The 16,590-nt window shown below is 42.9% G+C and overlaps 1 protein-coding gene across 1 annotated transcript in view; it reads left to right on the forward strand.

The window, feature by feature from the left end:
* The window catches only part of PRKCA (protein kinase C, alpha), a gene marked incomplete at its 5' end in the record, with an annotated part of 124,659 nt that overhangs the window by 20,565 nt on the left and 87,504 nt on the right, over positions 1-16,590 (forward strand). Inside the window, one exon of the mRNA XM_008584013.1 lies at positions 15,571-15,727. Within this exon, the coding sequence (XP_008582235.1) occupies positions 15,571-15,727 (157 nt within the window). The remainder of the gene's footprint in view (positions 1-15,570; positions 15,728-16,590) is intronic.

The raw sequence follows: 16,590 nt of genomic DNA on the forward strand, positions 1-16,590 counted from the left end.
ATCCATTAGACAATTAAGTGATCCATTAGACAATTAAGTGATCTTACAGCAATTTCTCAGTGAGAGACCCCAAAGTGGTTAACCTACCCCAGAACCCTCAAGCGAGAGGCATCCCTTTCTTGGGAAATTCACCCTGAATTGGGGTTCTCTTCCTGCATTTATTTTCCAGACCAGGGAGTTACAGGAAGAGAACATAGGTGGAATTATAGTTTAACAATATAGGCTGGTAACTCTCAGTGAAACAAGTCAGATGACATTCCATTAGACAATTAAGTGATCTTACAGCAATTTCTCAGTATCTTTACATAACAATCAGTAACTAGTCTGTCCTTGAGCCAGCAACCTTGCTGTGCCACAAATCTTTATCTTACACCAGAGACTTTGTAGCCTGAGGAAAATTTCCAGTCCTCTACAAGGTCAATATTTGAAACTGCAAGGCTTTGTGAAGTACATTTGCTTTATAGTATATTCCACAGCCTTGCAGTAGGATGGATTTACTTAAAACAAAAACAAAAAGTGTCTGTATGTTTGGGACAGTGTTGGAGGGAAGTTATTGAAACTGGAACTGTCCATTAACCAAAACAGGACACACATCAGAAAAGGTAGGAGCATCTAACGGCAGGGCAGGGAGTGCAGCTCATTCTGGCTTTCCACGTTGAAGGCCCCCAGGTCTACCTTGTTACCATCCCCGGATGGCCAGGCCCCTGGAGACCAATTCCAGTATAGTCCTTACTTAGCGATACATCAGGATGCCAGTTTATTAAATTTACAGAGAGGAGTAAAATTGTCCATGTGCCTGTTGACTTGATCAGAGCAGTTTCTCTGGTGTAGTCGAGATACCAGAGAAGGCAAATTATAATGAACCCATTTTATCGGTGTGCCATGTAAAATGCTGTCCTATAGACCACATATAGCAGAAATCCATTTGGGCAGTGTTTTCTCTCCCTGTAGACAGGCTTCAGGGGATTCAGAACACTGCTCAGTGAACGTGGGATTACAACAAGGTTTTATAACAGAAATTGGAGAAACAAAGTTCATTGCTCCCAAATCTTCCACTCAGCCAAGTCGCCATTTATGACATATTCTCAGATATGCAAGGGCTCAAAACATACATCACCCACATGCCTGTCTTGGAAAATTTATTTAAAGGCAAGCTAAAGAGGACTGCAAGACGAAGTAAAATGGAAAGTTCAGGAATGGGGAAATCATAACATAGAAGGGTGGAGAAGAAGCATTAAAATCAGTTGCACATGCTAATGTGAGAAACAGTTATTGAAAAAATGCAAATCATATAAAAATTATAATAATAATTAGGGATCCCAAACTCCTAATGTTTTTATAGTAACAGAAATGGGAAATGTAGCAGGAGGTGATAAGAAGATAAACACAGCATGTGCCATTCATCCTCATAGGCCAGGTGGAGGGGGTCAGAAGATGCTGTTTTACTATTTCCTTCTTTCCTGTTTGATTCCTTCTTACAACCACAGGAATGCAGGATAAAAAAAGTTTTGGAGTGAATCATTAAGATGGTCACCAGCAGAATTAAAACAATATTTATGCTTTCTAAACTTTTGGAAAAGATAAATGCAAACACAACACAGTGTATCAAAAGACTGAACACAAAGCAAATAAGTAGGAGGCAGAAGATGAAAACAGATGTGAAGCCACACACGACAGAGGTGGCCCTTACACAAAGGGGTTTAAGAACGTGCTAGAATTGGCCTGCCATGTTCCCAGCCCCTCCCCTCTCTAGTTTGGTAACCTTGTTGTACGTTCTACTTAATCTCTCCAAGCCTCAGCTTTCCCATCTCTAAAATGTGGACACCTGGTAGGGTTATTACCGAGGTTAGTTAATATGTATAAAGAGCTGAATACCATGTGGTTACATGTTTTGAGAGTAAGTAGCAGGTTAAACTGCCCACAGTTTTCAGACTGGGATTTTTAAAAAATTTAGCTACATTCTATTAAAGAGATTTACACCTAAATTAAATGATCCATAAACACTAAGAACAAAGGATGGACAGAGATTTACCAGGAGAACAGAAAAAAAGCAGCTGACATGAAATTGCAGAGTCATGAAACTAACTGTATGCACCTGGATGGAGAAGGGTGTGTGGGTACTTGTACCACTATGTTTTAAAACGTGTTAGAAATCTACAACAACTGAAAGTGCAGGCTTGTTGCAAGAATTAACAGAAACTTGAATGTGAGAAAATAGATGGCCCTGAATATAAACTAACAGAAGCCACACAGACCATTGGAAAAACTACAGCTCATTACATATATGTGGAGAAAGTTGACTAAATATTTGGAAGAAAAAATAAATTAGATCTTGCCTCAAAGTGTACACCAAAATAAATTTCAAATGGATTTAAAAATTAAATATAAAAAAGAAACAAAATAATGAAAAGAAAACATAAGTGAATATTCAGCTAATCTCGGAAAAGGCAAGGATTTTCTAAGCCTGAAAGAAATGGAAGAAATAAAAGGAAATGTTTGACAGATTTAATTGCATAAAAAGTTAAGCTTCTGTGTTCTAGAAGCAGGTGAATGAAATCTAAGCTTTACAGCAGATATCATGAAGGGCTGTTGTCATTCATATGTAAATAACTCTTCTGACTCAGCACGAAAAGTATTTACCACCCTGTAGGAAACTTGAAAGAGGAATAAGTAAAAGAAATAGAAATACAAATGGCCAAATAACCCTATGGAAAAAGAAAGCTAAACTTCAAAAATAATCAATGCTAATAACACCAAGGTCCAGGGTTCAGCCAGCCACCAAAAAAAAAAAAAAAAAAAAAAAAATTAAGGAAGCCAAAATTACAATGTTGTTCTATACTTTTCTCACCACACGCTTGACATGATTTTGGTAGGACTTTGGTACACCTTTTGGGGGAGTAACTTGGCAATGTATGTCAAGAGTCTTGAATAGTTTTGTACCCTTTAATGTACTTTTGAGAGCCTTTCCTAAGGAAAACAAAATCATAATTATAGATGAATATTTATGCATGAAGATGATCAGTTGCTATGTTACTTATAAAGGATTTTATTTTATTTATTTTTTGTCCTTTTTTGTGACCATGCTCAGCCAGTGAGCGCACCGGCCATCCCTATATAGGATCCGAACCCGTGGCGGGAGCGCCGCTGCGCTCCCAGCGCCGCACTCTCCTGAGTGAGCCACAGGGTCGGCCCTTATTTTAAACTATGTAGAATTTTAACTATAGAATTTTAAACTAGGTAGATGGGGCCGGCCCGGTGGCGCACTGTATAAGTGCACCGCTTGGGAAGCGTGGCGGCGCTCTTGCCCGAGGGTTCGGATCCCACATACAGACTGGTTCCCGCTCACTGGCTGAGCGAGGCACGGGGGCAACACCGAGGGTTGCAATCCCGTTGCCGGTCCCCGGTCCGGTACGGGGGCAACACTGAGGGTTGCAATCCGTTGCCGGACACGGAAAAAGACAAAAGACAAAAAAATAAATAAATAAATAAATAAAATAAAAAAAATAAAAAAAAAATAAACTAGGTAGATGCCCCCAAATACAGAATTGATTAAATAAATGATAATGTAGCCATAAAATGGGATGTTAGTCATGAAAAATGTTTTCAAAGCATACTTTCTTAAAAAGGCAGGATCTAAAACTATTCATAATATGATATGAATTCTATGGAAGTAAAACTTTCAATATATAAATGCAGGGGGAAGAGACTGGTAGTAAATACACCAATACGCCAACAATTTTTCTCTTATGGTGGAAATATAGGTGATTTTAATTTTCTTCTTTATACTTTTATGTATTTAAATTTTTGTGCTATGAGTATATCCATTACTCCTTATAGTCAAAAAATACATATTTCTCTCTCTTTTTTTTTTTTTTTCCTTTTTGTCTTTTTTACTGACCGGTAACGGGATCGCAACCCTCGGTGTTGCGCCTGCACCGCACTTAGCCAGTGAGTGGGAACCGGTCTCCACATGGGATCCGAACCCTCGGTGGGAGCGCTGCCGCGCTCCCAAGCGGCGCACTCTCTAGTGCGCCACTGGGCCGGCCCCATATTTCTCTCTTAATATAAATATCTTCCTATGTTGTTCATACAGAATCATTTTAGTTTCTTGTAACCTGGAAAATATTATTTCTCTCACAACCAGCTTCCATTTCCTTTCGGAACATCAGCTTTTCAGAACTTTAATAGAAAATTTTATTTCCCACTACTTGTAAGAGGAAAAGCAGTGAAATCTTTATGATCTTTTCTCAAGGACTAAATGTTGCTCTTTCTCATCTCACACCATACTTCTCTAAATTCTCTCTTGTAAGTTTTATTCCAGCAGGACTTTGATTGAGGAGTTGCTGACTCTTGTTTTCTGGTACGTGAATGGCCCCTGGATTTACTGGGACAGAAATTCATTCTTATCACCAAGCAGTGAGTCTCACCAATGAAACAGGACGTTCTAATTGTGAGATTATTTATGTACCAGAATCCAGATTTGTGTATGGGTTATGCGTAGAGGGAGGGAGCAGCTGAGCAGGTGTATCTTTAGTGTATCTCATTCTTCTTGCCTTTGTCTCTGGCAGTAAGGAAACAAATACCACAAAATTTATAGGTCATTATTTATTAACATGGAAGAAATCGAATCAGAAATTCTGTGGAGTTTCATAAACACAGATGGTATCAGCAGACTCGATACAGCATAATTAGAACAAATAACATAAACCAGACAGCACCAAGATTCAGTCTGTACACAGAATTTCAGTCTATTGTTACCCATTCAGAAATTATTCATCGTTGATGACACTTTTGCATTTTATTTCCTGAAATTTAGAGAAGTTCTGTATGGTAATGATTTCCCAAGAGCACATGGCCCTTTCTGATATATTTGTCCTGAAAGCTGGGGATATGTCGTACGTCCTTTAGTCTTTGTGGGCCCAGAGACACTTTCTTCAAAGCATTTAACATTTTCAAAAAAGTGCGTGCCTCCTTTTAGACTGGCTTTATTCTCCTTGGAAAAGGCCTGTTAGGATTTTCCTTGTCCTAGAATCCCTCCAAATGGATGCTTGATGTACTGCAATCAAAAGAGAAGTTTTCAAGCTTTCCTGTCTGCCCGAGTGTTTTGTCAATCAGGAGGAGTCCATTGAGCATCCAGGGGTATTGCCTTGCCCTGAGAGACACCCAGCTAGGAAGAAGTGCAACCTCTTCCCTCAAGTTGCTGTTGGTCTGTAGGGCCAGGCTGGCAGGAGAGTGGAAGGTCAGGGGAGATGGGTCTTGGGTCAAGGGAAGGGCTGGTAGCACTGAGATGGATGGAGGGGTTTGCTGTAGGTGGTGCCTCCTCAGAGATGGGGCAGCAGGAACCCAGAAGCACCAGGCAAGGGTGGTGTGGAGAGTCATGCATTGAGCAGTTACCGAATGCATAGCAAGGTGAGGTACTGGGCAGTAGAGTTTTAAAATAAATAGTACCAAAGAGACTGGCCCAGTTGGTATGGAAGGGTCTTTTGGGTTATATAAGTACTAAATGGAATAGATTGGATGTGGCTAAATATTCAACATAATTAACCAACCCATCAGCAATGATGCCAGCTCCTGAGTTGTACCACCCGTGCTGGGTGAAGGGGGACCAGAGGACGCAGCATCCCTAACACTCAGAAATGTTCAAGTAAATGGTGGGAAGCACAGGTTATTGGCCTTTTTTTCATATTGGGAGCCTCAAGAATACTGTAACTGAGTGCTACTCAAGATGGAAAATCTCTCTGTTCTCATTTGGAGTGAGAGAAGAATGTGATTTTTTTTGCTTCTGGCCCAACAGCTTTATTGAATCAGTTTGATGAGGGGCAGTACCGGGGCTGCCATCCATGACCAGCCCTCACCTCCCCTGTCAACTCTTCATTGTTGACTGCTCCAGGAATCAGTTACCTTCTTATGCCAGAAAGCCTGCCTAGGCCCCTTTCAGGTCCTCCACAGGGTCCTGTACCAACCTGCCCACCACCACCTGTACCATGCTCCACTCTTGCCGGGGCTTTTTTCCCTGTGTGGTTTGAGAGTCTTCAAGCCAGAGCTCCTAAACCTGGAACTTTGCCTTCTTGCTAGACAGCTTGTGAGCGCCCCCAAAGCATCACGTGGGAAGGGCCCTGGGTAAATCCTGTTCCAGAAGCAAGCTGTCACTCCACCAGTTTCCCTTTCAACACTAGCTGAGGAGTTCTGGTTCTTGGCTCCTGGTGCAGAACTGACTTGTAGCGACAGGAGGGAACTGGCAGCTTCTTAGACACAGTTTCTCCTTTGCAGCATCATCAGAAAAGGCCTCAAGTAAGGATGCAAACAGATATCGAGAACAGTGTGTTCTTCCCAGTAGCGCATCCAGGAAAATGTGAGCTGCAGGAAACACGAGAACTCTGGGCTGTGGCTGAGCCTCAGCAGGGTTCTGTCTGGGCTGATGTGGGGAGGGTTTGTCCTTTTCCTACCTGATCCAGCTCATCAGCCGCTTGAGATACTCCTGAGCTGAGCAGCGAGGCTATTAGCAGGGTAACTTTATCAGCAGGACAAACCCTTAGTTCTGAAAAACGCAGCTGGATTAACTAGGAAGCAGAGGGGCCTTGCGCATGCCAGGCTGTCCTCTAACAGGTAAGCCTTTTTGTGTCCCAGTGCTACGGGGGGAGACACATTCCTTTAAGTTTCCTATTCCCAAAGCAGCTATTGCATAAGAACACCCCACCTATGTCTTATTAGGCTCACTGTTGGCACTGGGTCCCCAGGTGGGGGCTGAGGTGTGGGTTGGCCAGTTGCAGTGGGTTGTGGCCAGATCAGACACCCCAGGGAGGAGACTGTGAATCAGGTTCGTGCAGGAGTGCCCAAGAAGCAAGCAGAAGGCCACACGAGAGACGAAGGCTCTGCTAAGGCAGGAGACACCCCTCCCTCCCCAAACCCAGCTCAGGACCCCTAGTCTCCACTTCCTTCTGTTTCCTTCTGCTTTGATCTCTTGAACTCTGATCTTGTGCTAAAGCACAGGTGGGGTCCTGAGCTGGGGTTGGGGAGAGACGCTGTGTCTCCTGACAAGAACTTAACATTTCTGTGCCTCAGTTCCTTCATCTGGAAAATGAGCATCCAAGTCATTATTCCACAGGAGAGCTATGAGGACTAGGTGAGCCGGTGTAGTAAGGCACATGGAAATCTGTCAATAAATGCATTATGCTTTTTTTGTCATTTTTTTTTTTTTATAACTCACACACCGTAAGATCCACCTTTTTAACATATACAATTTAGTGGTTTTCAGTATATTCACAAGATTGTGCTATCATCACCACTGTCTAATTCTAGATCATTTTCATCACCCCAAAAAGAAATTCCTTAGGGGTACCTGTAGCAGGCTGAGTAATGACCACCCACAGATAGAAGATCCAAATCCCTGGAATCTGTAAATGTGACCTTATCTGAAAAAGGGTCTTTGCAGATATGATAAAGTTAAGGATCTTGAGATGGGGAGATTATCCAGATTTACCTGGGTGGGCCCTAAATGCAGTCACCTTATAAGAGAGAGGCAGACGGAGAAATTACACACACAGAGGAGAAAGTGGTGTGGAGACAGAGCAGAGAGTAGAGCGATGTGGCCAGACACCGGGCAGTGCCTGCAGCCACCAGGAGCTGGACGAGGCAAGGAAAAGATTCTCCCCAGACCCTCCTTGATGGAGCATTGCCCTACTGATAGTGATGTTGGACTTGTGGCTTCCAGAACTGTGAGAAAATACATTTCTGTTGTTTTAAACCAGGGAGTTGTGGTAATAAGTTACAGCAGCCACAGAAAACTAATATAGTACCTGTTATTAAGATTATTATTCATGCCATCCTGTCTGCAGAAGGCAGGCCAAAGCTGGAGATATGTCCCAGGATCTCAGCTGAGGCAGGACGTTCTTCAACATACTCCATTTAGTGGTGGTGAGGCACGCCTCAGCCAACAGACATTAAGTTGGTGGAGGTCAAACTTTTTAAGAAGCTAAATCTTTCCCCCATGCCACTTATGTTATTTCTTCTGCATAAAGGTAGAGAATGCTTGTTGACTGAAAAAAATACAACCCACCCACCCAACAGGCCTCTTGTGGTGTATACACAATTGGTATTTTGAGCATTATTATGGGGAAATGAACATGGATTTAGATACATTCATACTATTTTGTGGAATGTCATTTTCCCTGATTTCCGTATTTGTTTTGTGGTCTTAGAAATCTGTGCATCATCCATTGCAGTCTTCTTTTCTCTCTGTGCTTTCCATTTGTCCTAGAATTGGTCTCTGCAGCATTGAGAGAGCTCATACAACACCATTCCTGAGCCTGAACAGGCAGAATCTTCCCCTGTGGCCTCTTTGGTGTCATGGACTGAGTACTCTTGGACCCTGCATCTCAGTCACATCATGGCCTTACTTGATTCAGTCACTAGCCTGTTGGTTCTTAGGCAGGTGTCAGCACGTTCCAGCTGGTATTAAGGACCAGAACCCCCCAATGTGCTAAGTGCTTTAGTGGTTTTAGAATTGCACCCTGGAAGATACTACAGTCATACCTGTAACTCAGGTGCTGCAGCCCCCTTTGCTGAGTTCACAGCACCTCTGTAGAAACGCCGTTATGTACGCTTCGCCTCCCTTCCCATCACCCTCTAGCCACGCCCTGGGCTCAATCAACCTCAGCACTGAGCGTTCACTATCCCTCTGTGTTCTGCTGTCCCCCATCCTTCCAGTGGAAGGGGGTTTGGTCTCTTCCCTTCCTTCTCCTGGGCACACTTTCCCTCCATCACCTCCTCACTGAGGCCAACTACACCACCTCTTCTCTGGGACTTTGTCTTGTTTAAGTCATTTTTATACAATAACAAGCAAAATCTGAGTCTTATATGGTCACACAAGTTCACCCTGGCTTGGACACTCATGAGCTTCATGTAGTGAGCAGGTTATTTTACCTCTCTCTTGCCTGAGGGCCCCATCTGCAAGTGGGCTTGATAATAGCATCTATCTCGTTATTATAAAGAGCTTAAAACAGTACCTGCCACACAATGATCTCTCCAGAAATGCTGTCCCTTACCATCACCACCATGTTCATGATCTTCAGGGATCATGAGGATCAGGGATCTGGCTATAACCTCAATGCCACATGGTCAGAAGCAGCAGTGGAGAAGTGAAAGACTCTCTCTCTGTGTCACACACACTCACGTGCGCACGTGCACCCATGAGACCATCTCTGCCTAAGCTCTGAAGGCAGATCACTTAGAAATAAGATATTCCATCAAATTTCTCTGGCATTAAATTTCTATTCAAATATCATCATATTTTTATAAGAAATTAACTTATGGCTCTAAAATTCTTTGAAAGAACATTATGGATGTCTAATAATTATCCCAATAACTAATTCTCTGAATTTGAAGTCACTTTTTTGCTCCTCAAAGAGGTGGCTCATGGATTTGGGTAGCCCCTGTCACTCTTACCTGATGTCAGACCACATCAGGTTCCTTCCACCATGGACAGTAAACCCTGCTAGTTTTTTGCACTTGTCTGACACCCTCCCAACTATTTTTAAATTCACATTCCTTTTGCTGTTGGTAACTTCAAACAAAGAAGAGTTTCATCATTTTGTTTTACCTTCAGTGTCAGAGAACACAATTTCTGCTTATGCATGATGTGGGATAGGAGTCTAGAATTTTGTTTTCTCTTGCTTTTGCTGTTGGGCAGGGGTGGAGGTGGGAGGGCGTCACCAGGTCAGCACATACAGAACAATCCTGACTTCTGCAGTAAGTCCCTGTTTTGAGCCTTTGTCCTTGTTGGCTTTTAAGCAGAAGCTGAGAACAAGGGTGCTCTTAGACAGGGAGAGAAGCAGTAAAAGTTGGGAATTATTTTCTGAAGCAAAACAGATCATTTGAAGGGCCATGTTGTCCTTAAATTTGGAGACACTTGGCTTTTGTGCATCACCAAACAATGTCCCCATATAGATATGAATGCTTTGATGGGCAGGGTCACTATGGGTCATTGCTGACATGTCCTGTCTGCAGGCAATAGGGATATAGCTGCATCCTCAACAAAACTTTTATTTGCCCATGAATGAATCCTTCAGAGCCTCTGTGAGCCCTTGCTTTGACCTGCACTCATCCAGAAGGCCCTATAGCATCCTCAAAGTCAGGTTAAAAATCTCCAGGGAAGGCGGGGTGGTGGAATCCAGGCTCCAGGTGGGGGAATCACTCTAGGTAGGTTCAGCAGTGTTGGCCAGATATATCTTTTGTGTTATGTGGTGAGCTTATGGGTGTTTATCATTACACTTTATAATTTATGCTACCATATATTTTCCAGATTAAGAAACCGTCTAAATCATTCTCTGGATCAAAACTTGCATTGAATTCATTTTTAATCCCAAAGTATTTTGGAAGAACTAGGAGCTGACTGTTTAGATCTAGGCTAACCCTGGGGTCTGGACATTCCAGGACTATACGAACTGCTTCTTTAATATATAGTTGACCCTTGAACAAAGCAGGGGATTAGGGGCACCCACACTTAAGTAGTAGTTAACTACTTAGCTACTAATAGCCTACTATTAGATAGGCTACTTAAAATGTTTTCCAAAAAAAATTCACATATAAGTGGATCCATACAGTTCAAACCCAAGTTCAGGGGTTTGCTGTACTTAGTTTCTTTACACCAAGGAAAAAGCCCTGCTTCCAAGGACAGAGAGGAGGACTGGAAGATGGTGGTAATAATGATGATAAAGAGAGAAAACTCTTTTCCAATAGTACTGTCAGTAATAATAAAAAATGCTTCCACAACACTTCCTTTGTTCCAGATTCTGTTCTAAATGCCTTATGTATATTAACTCATTTAATTTGCACAACAATCCTATGATATGTACTGTTATTGTCCCTATTTTACAGATGAACAAACTGAAGTTGGATAAATTACTCAGAATCGTACAGCTAATAAATGGCAGAGCAGGGATTTGAGCCTCTAAGTCAGGCTGCTCCTGAGCAGTCAGCCCCCATCTGCAACACTTTTTGAACAAAGTGCCTTGACCTGCTCCTGACCATCCTTGGATGCACATTTAACACTCACTTGACTGTACGTCTTCCTGGGTATAACTAGCTTCTCCCAGAGAAAGCATGGCAGTTGCCTGCCTGCCTGGGTTCACACCTCTACTTTTCCCCATCAGCAGGCCCTTGGCAAAATCACTGGTGTCACTGCTAAGTCTGCATTGTTCATCTACCCTGGGGCACCTGTGGCTTAGATTCCCCAGTCTGGCTAAGGCTGCCCAGTCCTCTGCGTGTTTATATACCCACCTCATTCCTAAACATTTATTCAAAACTCACATGTCCTGGAATTGCCTAGCCACCCATATCAGGTATCTCTGGGTAGGTAGTTCTCAATCTTCATAATCTTATTTGAATGGGTTTTATCCAGAAATGACACCTTGCATTATCAGGAAGTTATATAACCTTCTAACCTGGGTTGGTTTTTCCTCAGTGCTGGACTCAACAGCTGATCATTTCAGAGCAGCCATCTCAAGCTAAAAGATGGGAATATAATTAGTATTCTCTATTTCTGTTAAGGTTGTGGAATTGCAGAACACTTTCCATTCTGAAATGGCCAGTACCATGGCACAGATGTATTTCTTCAGCAGATGTCTCCTTCTCATAAAGGCTGCAGAACTGCTAATGAGATGCGAAGGGAGAACATTGTTACTGTGTTTCCACAGTGGGGCTCCGGGGCCATGTGTGCAGCCCCTGGGAACGCAGCTATGCTTCTGCATCTGAATGAGCAAGAGAAATGTGTCACTTCTGTACTGCTGTGTTTATCTACCTTTTGGAACCTGAGTTGGCATGACAGATCTTTTAAAATCTTGTTTATTTATCAAAGGGGTATTATTTTCTTCTCTGTCTTAATTCTGTATGTCAAAACAATTTATTTCTTATAAAAAGCAAGACAAGAAATGAGCCTTGGAACCTGTGCTGTGTCTGTTCTTCTTGGACCTACTGTTGCACTTAGACTGTGGATTATTCCACATCCTTAATAACCTCAGAATTGACATTCCCTACAACTGATCTTTCCACGTGTGGAACAGGGCCATCAGTGGGAATGACTTTTGGGAGCATTTGAGATGATTTCTAAAGGTACTGAACAAACATTAAAATGCATTAAATTACATGGTGAGAAAATTATTCCCTTTTCAATTTTCCTGGGTTGTAACAGAGAGGAAGACTCTATCTGGGGCTACAATATCCTTAACACTCCAGCACTTGTTAATTTCCCCCTTTGTCTAAGAGACACCAGGCCTCAAGCAACTGTGTCCAGCTAGAAATGAATCAAAGATTGTTATTGTGTTTACTTTTATGATACTTTCTCTTTATGGCAGGCAATCTTGGTTTTTCATTTACTGTAGTGATATCTTTCCTTTTTAAATGTTGGATGTTAAAAAGTGAGCCAATTTAAAGAAAAATGTAAATAATTGTCACGGTCCTCAAATGATGCCAATGATGCTAGTCCAGGGACCACAGTTTGGGAACAACTGCATTAACAGTACCTGTCCCTGGCTTCACATGAGACTCATCTGGGGAGCTTGAAAGATCCTGCTGCCCAGGTCTCAATCCAGAACCAAGTAAATCTGATTTCCCGGGGGTGATGCCCAGCATTAGTATTGGACTAAAACATCCCAGGTATTTGCAGCTGAGGTTGAGAACTGCTGCCCACCTGTGTTGGGCCATCATGCCCACCGCCCTTGATCCCACATCTTGATTACATCTTTCCCTTGTTTCTCTTGTCTCTAGCCCTACTTCTCCTCCACATCCCCTCTTTAATTTTGCTCTTTTCTGTTTCCTGGCTTCCCCCTTCCAACTTCCCTACAGCCAATCCCTCCAGCACTGCATCTTATTTTAAGACATGTTGAAAACACACAGTTGCAACCACGTTAGAAAATTTCCACATCATACTGTTCCCACGGCATTTGCTTGCCAATTCATAAGGTGCCAGTCCAGTTTCTGAACATCTAAGGCTTTCGGATTTTGTTCTCTGCCAGTAACTTGTATTAACAAGAATGATGATCATTATTGGGCTCTTACTGTATACCTATCACTGCTCTAAGCCTTTTACATGTATGAATCTATATAATCTTGACATATGAGGGAGCTACAGTCTTCCAGATGAGGAAACCGAGGCACAGGGAATTGAAATATCTTGCCCACAACCATGAAGTGATGTTTCCAGAATTTGAACACAGGCATCCTGGACCCAGAGCCCACATTTTAAGCAGATGGGGCCCCAAGTTAGTTGCTTGTAATCCTGATTCAGGTGTCTTAGTCCACGATGAGTCCCCACGTCAGGTAGGCTGTTCTCCGCTGCAATAAGAAAGTGAAATTTGGACCCTCTGTCTGCTTCAGTGACATTTGGAATTGATACCTCTTTTCACTGTCAGCTGAAATGATAGTATTTCACTCAGTAGGAAGCCCACAGCTTTAAATCCCATCAAGATTTTAACTTATCACCATTAAGAAGACATCATCCTTAAATGATTTGGTGTGTGCTGGCTGTCAGGACTATAAATTGAAGATGTAACAGCCAGCACCCGTAATAATTCTACAGCTGGCAGGAGGCAGCCTGGGAACTCCTGGTGGCCTTGATAAGGTTCTTCATTAGTTTATCTGGGATGTCGCCTTCTGCAGCCTTCAGTGTTAGATATTCCAGGGCATTTTCTGCCTTTAGAAAGTGTCTGATTCTCATTCTGGTGTTTAATCGGAGGGACACTTTTGGCTCCTTTTCATTCCTCACAGGAAAGCTCCATTTTTATGGCCAAATTTTTCATCTTTTTGTGATGCTCGGCGTTAATATTTTGGAAGCTAGACCTTCTGCATTGCATTAAAACCTTCTGCATTAGCTTGGTGAGGTCTCAAGTGGCCAAGTCCCCTGGGGACCTCCAACCTCACTGGAGACTTCAAAATGATCAGTCAGATGAGTCTAAAACATCATGCCTGAGGCATAGTGTGCACTCACATCATGTTTTTTGTTTGTTTTATTTTCCAAGCCCCCAACTATGTAAGGTATTTTATATGCATGATTTTATTAAATCCACCCAACAATCCTATACCATGAGAATTATGCCCCAGTTTTTTAGATGAAGATACAGAGGGTCAGGGACTTTAACCCTCAGAATGCTCAGGGTTACACGGTGAAGAGGCAGGATTTGAAAGTTGCTCTGCTGAGCTGCAGAGCCTGTGATTGTTTATTTATGTTCTGTCCACGCCCCCAGCTGGCTGAGGTTAGATATTGTCTTATGGGAAGAGATACTTGGAAGGCACAAATGGAGTATGAGGAACTTGTGCTTGGTTGGCTTCTGTGGCTAGCACACCTGAGCCACCATGCCCCCTCTCAGACCATTGGAATATGACCTTAACTGCCAGGTAAGGAGGATGTAAGGGTATTGGCTGTCAGGAGTCAACACACAGTGGGTCCACAGACTAATATGACAACGCTTGTCTTCTCTTAGGGCTGCACCCCCTCATTTGTGTCCAAAGACCCAACATCTTTATCATTTTTCCATCCCCTCCTATATCCCTGCCCACTGCCAACCCTGGCACCTTCTAAATTTCTTCTGTCATTCTTAATGATCAAACTGTGCTGATCACCTGTGCTGATTGGCTAGCTCTGTGGTTCTCCAACCTTTACATACATCACCTGGAGGCTTGGTAATGGCTCACTAGATCCCAGCCCCAGAGTTCTGATTCAGGTAGTGATGCCGATTCTGCTAGTCCAGGCACCAGTGTGAGAACCACTGGGCTAGAGAGCCTGATCCCAGGTAGAGGTGTATTGCTGGTGTCTGTTAAGGTGAGGATTCTGAGTTAGTAATTTTGAGGTGGGGCCTGAGATTCTGCATGTCTAATGAGTTCCCAGGTGATATAGGTGCTGCTGGTCCATGGACCTACACACGGGGTAACAATGCTGAACCACAACTGTATACCAGTGGCTCTTGCCCCTGCTGCACAATAGAATCACCTGGGGAGCTTTTAAAAGCCAGTACTTGGGCCATACACCCTCAGGTATTCTAATGTAATTCTGAGCATTGGAATTTTTAGCCCCCCTCCCCAAGTGATTCCAATGTACAGCCAGGGTTGGAAACCACTGGCCTTTACAAAGAAAAGAGATGACACCTTCTAGGAGCTCAAGTGCAACGGGCAGCACCGTGGACCAGGTTGAGTTGGTTGCTTAGATGGAGGAGGGGCACCATTTCTCCTGGAGAGCTGTAAACATCACCTGGGAATCATGTTAAAATGTGGATTCTGTTTCAACAGGTTTGGGGTGGTTTCTGAATTTCTAATGGGTGCCTGGATGTCACTGATGCTGTTGGTCCAGGCTGGTGCTGAGTCTCAAGCCCAACCACAAGGGCCCACACAATGCCCATTACCTCCGCCAGTGATGGTGGCGGGTAGCTTTTCCCGTATTGAGTGTCAGAGGTATTTCACTCTCACATTCCCTCCCCTTAAACACCTTCTTGATGTCTCTTTTATTCAGCTTGGTATTGACAGAACACTAGGCAATATGGTCAGTTCTCTTTTTGTAACATTTGCTTCCTTCTCTCTTCACAGTACGAGATGCAAAAAATCTAATCCCTATGGATCCAAATGGACTTTCAGATCCTTATGTGAAGCTGAAACTTATTCCTGATCCCAAGAATGAAAGCAAACAGAAAACCAAAACCATTCGCTCCACGCTAAACCCCCAGTGGAATGAATCCTTTACATTGTAAGTGATCTCTTCTCGATCAAATTCCCTCCCTATAAACCATGGAACTGCCCACCTCATTGTTAGAGATAACAAGGGAGGTTCATTATAAATGTCTTTAAACGTGTCTTCATTCCTGTGACCTTCTCAGTCTGCTGGTAGGGAGGTACCTGTTACCACCTGTATTTGATGGATAGTAACTCAGTTTATCGATAGTTGCATATTGAAGGCCCCAAATTATTATCATCACCTATTCTGTACAAAAAATTTTGTTTAAGGTGTTACAAATGATATAAGAACATGTAAGGTGTGTCCCACTTCTTGATGGACTTAGGTTCTTTTGAGGGTTGGGGAAGGGTGTAAGGAGAGAATTTAACAATTTTTAAAACAATAACTGAGTAATATAGGAAGTGTTGTTGCCACTGAAATCGGAAGAATATTCTCACTTTCAACTCGGGAAGACATTCTGGAAAGGTGACATTTAAAGTGGGCCTTGAAGGATTGCCAGGACTTCAGAGATAGAGATGGTGGAAGGGGAAGAACTAAGGAGGGAATAAATAAGTCAGGAGTAAGAAAGCAGCTGAGCACACGCAAGTGGTCCTCCTTGTAGACGAATACCCAGGAAGCAGTTTGTCTGTGGGCAGACAGAAAGGTAGCCTTCTATTGTAAACAGAGCTTTGCTCTGTAAAGGGCCAGATAGTGTATGTTTTAGACTTGTGGGTCATACGGTCTCTGTTGCACCTACACAGCTCTGAAGTTTTAGTGCCAAAGCAGCCATAGATAATAAGTAAACAAATGGCTGTGGCTACATTCTAATAAAACTTTATTTATAAAAACAAGTAGTGGGCCAGATTTGGCCCACGAGTGGTAGTTTGCCAACCCCT

Source organism: Galeopterus variegatus, unplaced genomic scaffold (assembly GCF_000696425.1).
Source record: "Galeopterus variegatus unplaced genomic scaffold, G_variegatus-3.0.2 Scaffold3126, whole genome shotgun sequence".
NCBI classification, from domain to species: domain Eukaryota; kingdom Metazoa; phylum Chordata; class Mammalia; order Dermoptera; family Cynocephalidae; genus Galeopterus; species Galeopterus variegatus.